Genomic DNA, 14,212 nt, shown 5'->3' on the forward strand with positions numbered 1-14,212 from the left:
CTGGAATTCCTTTTGAAAGGTTTGGGGGTTTTTTTCCCTTTTTTTTTTTTTTTTTTTTCCTTCTAAATTAAATACGTGACCATAGGCTTGCCCTGTGTGTGATTTATGGCAAGTAGCTTAGCCCCTCTGTGCTTCAGTGAGTCCATCTGTAAAACTGGCAGAGTAACACTGCACAAGGTGTTGGGAAGCTCAGTTACACTTTCTGTAAATCCCTTTCAGGAACCTGGCTGAAAATACAGTGCGGGTGCAAACAATTAGTCTTTTCTCCCATTTTCATAAATGACCTAATTTCTGGTATGCTATATAAAAAGTACTTGCTGCTTTAGGTGAGTTCAAGTTGAAGGCAATTGGACATGTTTCAGGTTGCATGACAGTAATGATGGAGGCTGTCTGTTTTTAACCGTATGCCATATTTTCCACATGTCACTTACTACAGCTAGCTGTTGGAAGGAGGTGAAGTGTTTGAGATCAGTGTGAGTTTTGCCATTTATTTCGGTGAGATCAGGACCAAGCTGTAAGAGACCAAGACATAGGTCTGTGGAGAGATGCAATCTCTGCACCAGCTGCAGGAGTTTTAGAGAAGCCCAGCTTGTAGAATAATTTTGGATTAACTTCCTTTTCTTATGTTATCGTTACATTACGTTGATCCATAATCTGTTCTTGCTTTACTATGGCTATTGGTTCATTCTGTTGAACCACTTCACCTGTATACGAGTAATATGCCATTAACAAAAATTTGGTAGTGTGAATTAAGTGCCATTAAATTATGGCTAGTGTTTGAATTGCTTTCTGCTGATTTAAAATATTTTTCTGCTGCTTAATTCCATCATAATACCGCAATAATTTGTGTGCACATACATAGATGCACACACACGCTTCTTAGAGTTGAAGATGAAAAGTGAAAAACGACCAAGTTAATGTGATGGTGTAATCACAGGCTGATATAATGTGGAACAAGAAATTAATAGAAGAAAAAAGGAAAGGAGGGGGAGGTAGCAAGGGAAGGGAGCAGTGAAATTGAGTAGAGAGAGAAATATAAAATAATCCCATTAAAAAGACTGGAAAAAAGGGAACATGGAGAAGGAGGAATCCTGCCTGAGCTTCTCCAACAGCTTTTCTCTTAAGGAAAGGGTGCAGTCCTGGTTTAAGGAGGAAATGGGCAATGGTCTGAAAATAGTTTTGATTTTATACAAAGCATAATGTCACACATCTTCAGATTCCTGTATGGAAGGACACTAAATGATGTTTCAGTGAAACGTAATTATAAACCGCTGTATCTGCTACATGCACATTGTGGTGTTTCAGAGGAGAACGTCTCTTAATCGCTTTTTACATGATATAATTACTGATTTGTTTTAACACGTAGCTCATGAGTGTATGCATTGTTTCCCTTTCCGTGTACCCTCCGCATGCTGTTCCCTCTTACCCTTTTGCCCATGTCACATATACTCCAGTGGTTTCAATGGCCTCAGAACTGTGCTGAGTTACAACTGATCAGCAGTCGATGTGAGCATTATTTCTAAGTTTCTTTTGAAAATACAAGAAAATATCAACCACCAAGAATGACTGACCCAGAATCTATATTTTCATTCCCAAAGGACTTAAGATTACAAATGTTTGTATTCACTTCGGAAGTTGTTTCTATTGAATGCAAATATTCAATATTGGGTCTTTTAAACAGTCCAAGTAATTCTGCGTTATGAGCCAGTGCTGTTCTTCAAGTTAATGAGTTCAGTGATCAAGGGGAATTTGGGACCTATTATCGAGAAACACTAAGCATCCGTAAATCCTGCTAAATCCTATGGGAAACGCAGATATTCACCACTTCTGAAATAATATCTTAGGATGACTGTTAAGCAAGGGTCATCTTAATTTTTGAGAATTAACTTTCATAATTTTATTTTGTTCTTTCTTTAAGCAAATCCAAACCGGCTCCACAGATTTCACCCAGTAAGTCTGTGGGAGGAGAGTTCTGTGTCGCTGCAGTCTTTGGATCATCAAGGTCATGGTTTGCAAACAATCCTGGTCTGAAAAGAGAAAAAGGTTTGTATATTACAAAAATAGGACTTGCGTTTAAATTTAAATTCTCTATTTTATTTTCTCATTTTGTGATAACTTCTGAGCAGGTGGTGCTTATCTGTAGATTTTGTTCCTTAAACTCAGTGACGGTGGAAATTTTTGGGAACGTGTTTGGGGTGCTTTTGGTAAATAGGACAATTTACAAGAAATTTGCATTAGTGAAATAAATCATTGGTCTTTTATTATGATATCATGACAGAAAACAAACTTGATAGTTCCATCCAAAGATACTGTGTGAAGTTTCACTGAAGAAGCTGTGAGGTAAAGGTGAGACACCCTTGCTAAAGCAAATGTACAGAAATATGTTTGGCATCATGCAATTACCTGCACATGCCTTGTTGAGAAACTCTGTTCTGCCTTCTCTTATATGACATATTCATATTCTTTTGAAACAAGGGGAGAATTGTGGACTTTGTACAATTTTCTTTTTGTCTCGCCAGCCCTTTCCCTTCTAATTTACATTTTTGACTGCAAGCATACAGAGACAAGAGACTTAAAAGAATAAGTAGCCAACTATTTCTGTGTGTGTTTTTTCTGTTTCTGCTGTGCTACTGCGATAAGATTTTCTTTCTTCTTGCAAACAGATCAATCAAAACAGTTTGTAGTGGAGTCGTTGTATATTATCAGTTGTTACGGTAGCCTGGTGGAGCACGTATTGGAACCACGTCCGCTCAGCACTGCTCCGAAGATTAGTGATGACACACCTTTGGAAATGATGACATGCCCAAGAGCCAGCTGGACTTTGGTTAGGTAGCTCATTCCTTTTACTTTTTCCTCATTTTATTTGTCCAGAAAATGATTGTGAGCTTTTTATTTTGGAAGGAATGAATGAACTGCATCATGATTTTTCACCTATATTTTTATCTTAAAGTTTATCTTTAAGACTCTTGAAGTTTTCCACTGAAAGAGAGGGCTCTCGGTAGCAAATTCAAGCCTGGTTCTGTTAGTGCTTACATGTCTGAATGGGAGCTAACCATTTAAATCCTTCTATAGGCATGGAGCTACATGAGCATGTTAATGGATCAATAGAGATCCTTATCAATTAGTGATTTTAAATGATCAGATTGTAATTTAGCTTTTTATGTAAGGACTAGAAACCATTATTTTAATAGTGTTAAAGTACAGAATTCTGCCATGAGACATGAGTGAGGTTTCCACGATTAAGCATTGCAAAGAATTAGGTGAGTTATCCTGTAAGTAGCTGAAGGTAGCATTTCTTAAGACAGTTGAAGAAATTATTCCTGACATGTGGAAGAAAGTAAACAAAAATTGATGAGAAAGTGTTGTCAGTGCTTTTGACGTTTTAAAATATTTTTCTATCGATTTTTCTTGTCTCCTGTATTCCTTAGTGCTGCTTATGGCTGGACTAGATTGATCAATACTTGATTTACCAAGCTATTTAGGAATGGCCCACCCTAATTAAAATTACAACACAGACTTCTAGACCATTATTGTTGAAATGAGTAGGTTGTAATGGAATTGAAAATTCTAATTGGATCAATAGTCCATAACTTTACACAGCTTTATTTTCACAGTTTGTAAATGCTCAATGACTTTACAGTATCAAAGCCATGCTAGTTAACAGAACACAAAAGTTCCCCAGCTTCTGTTGTGTGTTTATGTAACGTCAGCATGACATACAATGGTCCTAAATGTATTTACCAAGCTAATCTAAACCGCCTTCGTCGGTTTTTTGCGCAATGCATGCTGCAGTCAACAAACAAGTATTGTCTTTGCCTCACAATCTGCGTGATTTGGTCATGCTGCTCAACTGCCTGTGGTGTATTGCAGTGTTTGAACAAGCTAATTTAAATAATTACAAACATTTTGTGAGCTTGTATAGATAATTACATGTGATGACAGAAACACTGATTTACATTCTCTGTATTAGCTTAAATATTAATAGTCTTGTGTTTTACCTCAGAACTCCTCAGTGGAATGAACTCCAACCACCATTTAATGCAAACCATCCACTGCTGCTGGCTGCAGATGCCGTACAGTACTACCAGTATCTTCTTGCTGGCTGTAAGTAGCTGACAACTTTTTGTCTTGTCTTGTGCGCACATTTTAAGCCGAGTGTGACTTTTCTGAGCTATTTTTTCAACCTGCATTTATTTCTGCACATGTTCTCCCCCAGAATAGGGCTTCATGTAACCAACTGTATCGGTAATGGCAGAATAGCAAATACAGTTTGTTTTTGATATGAATCAAAGTTGTGAGGCTGTCATGTAGCCAAAATGTGAGTGCTTGGCAGGCCCTAAAGTCTTCAGGGTTTCTTCACCTCATTTCTTCTCATGCTTTTAGCCATTTCCTCGCGTGAATTCAATACTCAGTGACAAGTGAGTGCATCTGCATTTTCCCTCTCCTCTGGAACTCCTGATTGCTGGGCTACTTCCAGCCAGAGTCTCAGACAGCTGCTTCCCTCGGGAGCCTTGGCATCGCTTCCAGGGACGGCTGCCCACCTGCCTCGTCCTGTGTTTGGCCACGTTGTTTGCAGGGAGCCAATACGCATGGCATTGCATATTCAGAAATATTTATATATATGTATCTATACATATATGGTATATGTATATTATATTTATATAAACCCATGTATTTTATATTGGTTTTATAAATAAATGGGTATTTATGGTTTTTTTTTTATATATTGACAATTCAAAAAAGGGAAGAATATTAACAGCAAGTAGCAAGTCTCTCCTTTTTTATCTAGGGTGTAGTCAAGATCAAAGTGATGTAAGAGTCAAAGTTTCACAAGGGAACAACTCTCGGCATATGTAAAGGTACTCATGGGGAAACTAGACCCTCTGAGCAGTTCGTCAGTGCAGCTAACGCCAGCTTGTTACGTGACACAGGCAGTCTAAAATGCTGGAAGTGGACATCTGGGCCAAGAGGCAGTATGTCTGACTGGTAAAAGCGACATTGGCGCCAGATTAGATCTGTTGCTTCTACCTGTCCATCTGTTGCATGTGCTCTGAGCTCAAAATATCGTGGAAACCTACAAGGTTAGGGTCTTCCTTTTTCCATGCTGCACAGAAAAAGGAAGAAAACTCAAAAGGTAGAAAAGAATATAAAAAAGTAATTAATAGCGCACAACACTGTGTTAGATGCGCCTTTTGGCTAGATTTTTTTTGCTAGATTCCTGCGTTATTTTACTTTCACTTACAGGTATGCGAGTTCTGCGTTATGATAAAAGGTCGTTGCAAGGATCTATTTTGGTTGTATAATATTTTACTACGCAAATACAGATCACTATTTGCAAATGAGTATGTCTAAAATGAGGTGTGCAAGCCTATACTTAAATTTTCATATAAATATTTTGAAGCTTTGAGTACAATCAGATCAACAATATTTGTAATTTATGTAACAGCCTTTAATAGATGCTATGAACTATAGAGCATAGGTCTAATTTCATACTGTAGTTTAAGGTGACTGCTGCCACATAGTCTGCTTATGTTGCTGATAATTCATTTTGGTATTTATATTTTTATCCATTGCTTATGCACCTGTTGCTGATGATGACATTAAATAACCCATATGATAAGGAGATAAAAAAGGCAAACAGGCTCATTCACAAAAACTGCAGGGTTTCAGTGTCATGTTTAGCTAGAGGTGTTTGCAAGGAAAAACATCATCTGTTTCTGCCGCCACGGAGGTGGAGTTAAGACCCTTTCTCAGCACTTTTCCTTTAATATATATCCTTGTGGCCTGTTAGTAGTTAAAATGTCTGTGTAAGAGAAAGCATTAGGATAAAAGGATACCGTCCATTGCTGTGCGCATTTATTGTTCTTTAGGGCTGCCAAGGCTATTGCTTTGCAGAATTGTCTAACCAGGCTACCAAACGTAGCGTCTGCAGGGAAAACAGCAACACTGAGTAGTCTTGAAACAGTCTCCAAGGCTACCTTTAATCCACGAACGCTACCTGTGTTTGTGAATCCTTGCAGCTTGCCTCTTTGGGCCAGATTTCTCCTCTCCCTCCCCAAATTCTCTGCTCTAGTTATAGATGCCTTAATCATCCACGGTGGTTTCCTGCATATTACCAAGCATATAAATATATAAATATTGTGTGTAGTATGCAGTTGTTGCAGTATGGGTCCAAGAGCACAAATGCTGTCTGGAGAGTTTTGGACATTTTGTAAAAATAGTTTGCCTGCTTTTTAGTTTCTATTGAAATTAAAAGCAATGTATTACATAGATACGGTCTGAACAAAAGCCTTTCTGTGAGCATCAGTGCTTACATACACAGATCACATTTATCCCACGTACTGAAATCAGGGATGGATGTGGTTCACTCTCTCTTTCATCAACAGCTCAAATACTGTGCATTTCAAATCGTTTTGTATGGGAAACTTTTTAAAGGAAGACAAATGAGTGGTAGCTAAATTCCAGCAAAATAATGAGTTTGCATTATTTGAATTACGGTGAAGAATTTTAATTCAGGTTTTAATTCACATAATAGGAATTCATTAAGATGGGTGTGGAATGTAAAGGAAAATAGAATAATAAACACTAAAGACAAAAAAGACTCTGGAGAACATAGTAAAAATGACATTAACAGAGAAATTTATATGTATCTGATCTTCTTTGAAGTTTTATTTGTCTTCTGGATTTGTTCTATCTGAAGCTACTCAGTGAAGTGTCTGAAAAAATGGAGTTAAACCAGGATTCACACAAAAGAGTCCAAGGCACCTGTAAGCTTTCCCCCTATTAAATACATGCTAAAACAAAGTTATCTGGCTCTGCTTACCTGCAGTAATGTAATGGGTTGACATTAGCTGAAGCCTGTGGTTTGATGTGCTATCGCTTCCGTCAGTAAGTTTAATTGCCAGCAAATGGCTAAATAGAGGTTTCGGGTGAATGTTACATCTGTCTGCCACGTTAGTGGTAAGAGGAATTCTGGCGCCGTTTCAGGGTCACTATTTGTATCTGTCTATCAGAGGTAGAATACAGCAGTTTCTCTCAGTTTCTGTATAGCATTTCTGCCAATTGTTTGGCTCCATTAAGTGTGCAGGGGAAATAAAAGCCTGAATGACCAAGTCACAAGGGGGTATGGATAGACCCTTCCTTTGTCCACACTCAGAACATTGCATTAGGTCTCATTATCCATTTATAATAAGTGACCTTTGCCCCCTGGGTCATTGAAAAATACTCAGTGTGCTTTTTAGCACAGAGTACCTCTGTCAGCAGCCGGACAGAACAATGAAATGTCTGGCGGTCTGGTTGGAGGGCTATACTGTGCAGGTTTTCATAAATATGCAGTTTGATGCCAAAACACAGGACCAAAATCTTCCTTAGTCTCTGAAAAGTATGAAGTAGGCCAGTGAGTTCTTGTGCTACAACGAGAATATTTTAAAAATACTGCATTTAGTCATTTACACACAGTTCAGCTTTTAATATTTTTAAAGAATCTTAAAGTTATATTCACGCTAATAAGGAAGTAACAAGGAACCATTGTTTGAAGAAATATTTGGTACAACAAGTGTCCAAGACCTTTATCCCAGGGGTATTTGTAAGTGGATTAGCACAGCTGTTCCATTGCTTTGAGGTCATCTGTGACATCTGCTGCAGAAACCTGGACCAGACTATGCAGTTCGTGTCGACCTGAGCGCTTTATCGCAGCCGTGGCTGGTGCAGAGAGGCGAGAAAGTGGGTAGGGAGAGATTTGGACCTTTCTGTAAGATCATAGCTTGAAAGTGAACTTGCATGTTAAATTCCACGGCCTGCTGGCCTGCAGGAAGTGTCAGTATCTTGCTCCCGTTCCAGGCTTTTGCAGTTGGTCAGAGTAAAAATAACCAGTCCTGAGAATCTTCTCACCTTCTGACAGAGCAGATTTCAGACGTACTTACTTTTGTTTTTGTAAGAGTTCATCCCGCAAAGCCCCGGGTGTATTGCAATCCTCAGGTCTTCAGTGCTGGGTGTTAGGTGCTAGGTGTTTCTCTCCTACCCTTCTCAGACTTCACACATCATATTTTACCTTATTTGTGTCTCTAGTATAACCTCTTTATCCGCCTGTTTTTCTGAGCAACTCCTGAATCTAATCACAAGAGAGGAAGGAAATTTAAGTCATGTTTTATTCTTCCTAGGTGTTTTTCCTATAACCTAAATCCCATCACCTGGTATAGTTAGACTGTCATCACAGACCTGGCAGGGGGAGGAGAGTTGTGCGAGGCACTGCATGCATACAGAGGAGGCTTTGCGGTGGCCACAGGAACTTGCAATGTAAAGGACTTGGCTTTCTTCAGAGAATCGCCAAGTTTCATCATTACTTGTTCTTTAAATGCTGCTTGCTTCCTGCTGTTTAGTACTTGGGAATTAAGATGCTTCTGGTAGTATAAACTCTTGAGGCATGCTGTTCAGACGTGCTTTCCATGGCCATGACAATCAGCTGTTAGTGTTCAGGTTTATTCTTAATGAATACTCTTCTCTCTACTACCATAACCCAAAGTCTTATATATTTGATTGACTTATCTCGTGTTTCCTCTGACTTCTGTACCTCCCATTTTTGCACTTTTGAATTAATACAGACGTGTGCGTGCTACATAATGGAATTGCAATGAAAATTAGGTAACTCTGGGTAACAGAAAGCCTTACATCCTCATGTCATACTTCCTGTGTCCTTTCCTCCTTACTCCTCCTCTTTGATTCACTTTTTCATTGCACTGGAGGAGCAGACTGTAGTTGAGATATCTGAAACATGCACAATTAACACGTTAATGAAAAAGACCTCAAAATCAGACCATGAACTGCCCCAAAAAAGGTACGGAATAAAATGAGATACGATTTCTCTCCTCTGGCTCTGGAAAGGGCACCTTCACATTCCAGGCAAGAGTTTTGGCTCATCAGGACCAATTTTATGGAGATGACCTGCAGTTGTCAGAAGCAGGCCAATGACAAGAATTAATATATTAACTGGTATGCAGTACTCTTTGACAAATTGCTTACTAAATACATCAAAATTGATTGGACATTCTGTGTTTAAATTGACAAATGACTGCATTAGGGGAAGGAGGGAAATCCATTAATTACAGCTGCCCTCAACCATAGGAAATGTAATCGTATAAATATAGATTTTGTTAAAACAAAAGTCTCTACTTTACTGTAGTGTTGCTGGTAAGTGTACTTGCACCTCTTTGCTATTAAACCTCCAGTAGGAGGTTTTGAAGACAGATCTTTGCAATTGGCTTTTAAATAATCAAAGACCATTTCTGTTGTGTTAAAAGGAATGATGCAGTGTTTCGTTATCCCACTCTGACCGCTTCTGGAAATTGTTTCTCTCTCAGAAAAATGGAGATGTAGCTGAGGCTTCTTGCTGTCTCATTAATTGTTTATTCTAAATGCAAGGTAATTCATATTCCACTATGGTAGGATTCGAACCAGTACTCCGTATTCTTGTTCTTTGTTCCTGTACTGGTCTCCAAGTAAAACTTGCAGGGCTGTTACTTATTTCTGAGTAAGAATTTGCACTTGAGTTAGGCCTGAAGATATAATCAGTTTTATAGACTTCGTTAAGGGATTCTTGAGAAGATTAAGGTCTGTATTTATAGCTGCCTTTGACTTCTGGCTGTTACAACAGATTTTCATTTCTGGACCAACTGTTGTACATATCTTGCGTTTTACTGAAAATGGCTTTCATTAGAAGTCAAACTTAGTAACTATTCATTGTCTTCAAAGGGAGGGGGTCAGCCTGTCCTCACTGTTTGTTTGGGCTAAATGATAACACAATTTATACAGATAATCTCTGTAACTCTGACATCATGTTTGCACTTCCTGCTCTCTCTAATGAAAGCTATGCACCCCGAGCAAGACTTTTGTCTCTAAGCAACATTGCGGTTCTTTATGGCCTATTTTATATGCCTTTCATACATTCCATTGACGGAAATAAAAATTCCATACATAGAGGTAGTGCATATTGTGGCAAGGGAGAGCAGGACTGAGAGTAAGAGCAGCGAGTGTATTAAATAACTCTGTGAATATGTGCTATGAACGCAGATACTATGAAAAACAAGCTCCAGTGCATGTAATCATAGCCAAACTGCTGCCATACGAGCCACGCCGAGCAGGCGCGGTGAGGAATCTGGTCATGCTGGTCTGCAAGGCTTTTTCTGTGCACAGCAGAGCGCGGTGGTGGTCTGGTAATAGGCTAATGAACTGGGGCCGATAACGATGTTTAGTGTTGCACCACTTCTCAGCCTTCTACCTCTGTTTTCCTGCTTGCAGTCTTTTGCATGCGCATATTTAATAGCATATGCTTTCTCTCTCACTAATACGAAAGAATATATGTTACGGTACGCACCCCGCTACGTACATAACCGTAGTGTGTGTGCGTAGTATGTGCTGTGGGCAAGAGCGGTACCGTGCTATGTGTATGTTCAATGTCTATCACAACGGAGCTCGATTTCAAATAATAAAACTGATCAAAACCAGAGCCCGTTTTGTAACAACAATTACGCTATCGTGTAGTTACGAGGTGTTCAAAGCCTTTTTGCTCTGTTTCTGTGACATCTCTGCATGGCCATGGTCAGACGTGAGTTTGGAGTGGTTTCAGCAGTTATAGTGCTCTCAGCTGCCCATTGCTGCGTCTCTGCTGGGCTTTACTGGTTCTGCAGCAGCACTGGTGGCACTTCAGAGCAAAGCTGGCTGGTTTAACATCAGCTGCCAATGAAGGCTACCTAAACAAAGCTCCCTGACCTTACCCTGAAGGGCTGTGAAGCCTGGAGAAGAGTTGGAACAAGCAGTGGTGTGGGGGGGGTAATATTTTAAACTGCCATCTTTTTTATGTGCCGATCACATGAATGTTGCCTAAACTACTGGCCTTTCAGATGTTCCTGCGCACCACAAATGAGGGCCTTTCCACAAAATCGTGTCGATTGTACAGGCTTAAAACTGCAGGAAAGTACACACCATTCGTGAGAAGTCAGCGTGACGGGGATGGGCATGGCAGAGCTACGGGCGATCTGCAGGAAGGCAAACAGGGGAGGCTGCTTGGTCTGTGCTGAGCAGATGTAAAACCAGCCTCTTGGTAGATTGAGTGAGTGCCTGATCACAAGACGTGTTATATTTCTATGATTCTGCCAGGTTTCTCCCCCCTATTCTCAGCAAGAGTATTGCCGCTAAGGCTTTCTCGTTCTTAGCACGATACACTTAAAGATGGAAAACTGCCTTATGGTGTTACGTTGGTATTTTGTATACGACCAGCACGCAGCTGAGATCTCATGTACTTACTTGGGTACATATGTTTAACTTTATTATCCAGATGGGAATTTTTTTTTTAAATTTTCTAGATTCTCAGTTTGCCATTATTATTCTTTCTACTTGAAATTGCCTCTAGCTAGTGTATCATTTTCATGAAATTCTACTTTTTTATTGCCATATAATAAAAGAATGCAACGTACTTTTCCAAGGAACTTCCCGGGTCTCTGCATCAGTAGTTTCAAAGGAGCTGTGCAGATGTTCTTTAAAAATCCAGATCCTTGGGGAATAATTGATAATTCCTTGACATTTTGAGGAGGACTTCTCTATGGAGAAACCTGAGTTTCAGAATTTCAGAGAATTAATTCTTAAGTGTTTATCTTGACTCAGGTATTCTCTCCAAATATTACCTGAAAATATGATGTGTGTATATATATGACAATATACGTGATACAGGTAAAAAGTGTCATCGAAGAATTTTGGCAATTTACAAAATATTTCATATTTGGATTTTTTTACTGTGTTTAAAACTGTAGCAGATATTAAATATATATATATACTTTTTTTTTTTTTACTAAAAAATTGCAAGTGAAAGTGATTCCAAGCATGCATTTCTCTCACAAAACTGTTACATGTATTTGGAGGTTGCTGGCAGTAGTCACAACCAGTGAAAATGGAATTTTCAGGTTTGCTTCTTACACTTGGAGGTGTACCAGATTGCAAGCTAATCTGGATCACCTTCACATTCCAGAAAAGATGTTTCTAATGAAACTAGTTTGTGGTCATTTTTAAGAGAGAATTAAGTTGCCCTAAAACTGTAACCTGCACTTCCTGCTCCCTACAGGAAACGGGATTAAGTGGTACAGGGAAGCAAATTTAATTTCTGACTGAGCATAGGACTGATTGGGGCACGTAGGAACAGGGCAGATGTCATTGCGTAAGTGCTGCATTACTGCATATGAGCAATGGAGTGAATCATGCTACAGTCTTCAGCCATAATTGGTGTTCGTGGAGTAATATAGATGAGGTGGATAAAAATTACCGCTGTAAGGTGCGTTGGATGCTGCCAATGTATGCTAAGTTTTTGATGCATATACACACCTGGGCATGTGCATGGCTTCATCAGATTACTGAGTACTTGCCCGACTTAATCCATATTTTACAAACTAAATGCTGGAAACAGCACTGTGTAGAGGAATTAAAATACTTTCAGATGTGTACAAACAACAATAATGAACAAGGGCACATGCTGAAACAGTTCTTTACTATTCTTACATGGTCATCTGGAACTTCTTAGAGAGGGGTCCATCAACGCGAAGGGGTCAGTTTTCAAAGCAGTGTACAGGGATTTAGCCGCGCGACTCCTATTGACGTTAATGGGAGTCAAACGGGTAAATCCCCACGCACTGCTTTGAAAATTTACTACTAAGCCTCTTGACTTCTCACTACATACTTTGATTGTAACAGTAATCCATGGTTAACATAATTTTCCCGACAATAATGTCAAACATACTTTTGAAGTCAGTGAATTATAGAAATAGTTACCTCTTCCATAATTCTTTAAAGATGGCCATCAGATGGATTTCACCATAGGTTCATGCAGTTGAAATTATTCTTTAACTCGGGAAAGAATATATATGTTCTCCTTTGGTGCAGAACCGATACTCAGTCCGAGCATTTAAAGCGTTCAACAGCCTTAAGATAACTCCGTACTGTGAGTAATATCAGGTTCTAGCTCTGCTCAGCTTTAAATGTTCATTGTACTTGACTGGTTGCCTATGGGAATTTTAGAAAAGGAAGCTGGAGTTAAGCACAGTGAACATATACCAGTCTTGCAATGCAACCAGGAGTAATGGTGAAGCCTGAACACCTGATCAGCACCTTTTCGGGGGGAAAAAAAGAAAAAAAGCCAGGCTGTTGGCTATCAGACCAGTGTAAAGTAAGGAGCAAGTAAAACAGTCATCGAAGCTGGGAAAATCTAAGGAGAGTTCATATCCTGATTAGAGACCTGCCTGTTCCTGTAAGATTGAAGTGCTGATACGGAGAATGGATGGTATGGAAAGCACCGAATAAACTGTGGGCAATATGCAAATAACGAATGAATAAATCTATAAATCAGTTGGTGGTGTGAAATAACGGTTAGGCTGGCTAACTCCTGGTTTACAGGGGGGCTGTTTACCTTAACTTTATGATGTTTATGCATGCAAGAATCTCAGAAAGTCCTAATGGGAAAAAACGAGTGGGGAGAAGTTTTGGGTAAAAGAGGATATTTTAATTTGCATGGCATGCTCCTGCAGAAGTTTACAAGCTGAAAAATGCATTAAACCCAGAACTTTGTTCAGTAACATATAGCCACAAGTAAAAATACGTAGAGCATATCACCAAACTACAGTTTATTTTAAACATGGCTGTAAGCATTCTGTCTAAAATGAAAATCTGGTCTTCGCTTTATGGTCAAACTTGAGCAGGGGTAGAGCCAGCAGGCACAGAGCTATGTGCTGTAGGGGAAGATTTAGGAACATGCACGCACGAAAACTCCCTAAGCAGTTGCTGGGCTTGAACTACCTCTGACGGAAGTGAGATCACATCTGTAAGATGGAAAAAAGGTGGACCTGTGGAATTTGAGGTGGCTGCATGTAGACCTAAACCAGAACTGTCACATTCTGCTTGTCATGGCTAACACGGTGTAACTAATGCGCCAGTAGCTCCAGAAGTAGCATGAAGTAAATCATTCAAATTGTGGCGCTTAATTTTAAGAGAAGTACTCCTGAAGCTTGTTGACAAGCATGTGATTACCTCAGGTCTCTAAACCACCTATGATCATTTTAGCTATAACTTAGGAACCACAGAAAAAGCATCAAAATCAGATGTTGGCGTGTGATTTGTATGAAACCAAGGGGTATGTAACTTTTATTCTGCCTACCTGTTTGCCATGGACATCACTAGA

General features: G+C 39.4%; 1 protein-coding gene across 6 annotated transcripts in view; it reads left to right on the top strand.

Moving 5' to 3' along the window:
• BCAS3 (BCAS3 microtubule associated cell migration factor) overlaps positions 1–14,212 on the top strand; it is a 384,390-nt gene that overhangs the window by 154,249 nt on the left and 215,929 nt on the right. For all 6 annotated transcript variants that reach the window (XM_035889526.1, XM_009633926.2, XM_035889529.1 and 3 more), the window contains 3 exons: positions 1,919–2,043; positions 2,664–2,829; positions 4,004–4,104. In XM_035889526.1, coding sequence (XP_035745419.1) covers positions 1,919–2,043; positions 2,664–2,829; positions 4,004–4,104 — 392 coding nt within the window. The remainder of the gene's footprint in view (positions 1–1,918; positions 2,044–2,663; positions 2,830–4,003; positions 4,105–14,212) is intronic.

This window comes from Egretta garzetta, unplaced genomic scaffold, assembly GCF_000687185.1.
Source record: "Egretta garzetta isolate BGI_Z169 unplaced genomic scaffold, ASM68718v1 scaffold112, whole genome shotgun sequence".
NCBI classification, from domain to species: Eukaryota; Metazoa; Chordata; class Aves; order Pelecaniformes; family Ardeidae; genus Egretta; species Egretta garzetta.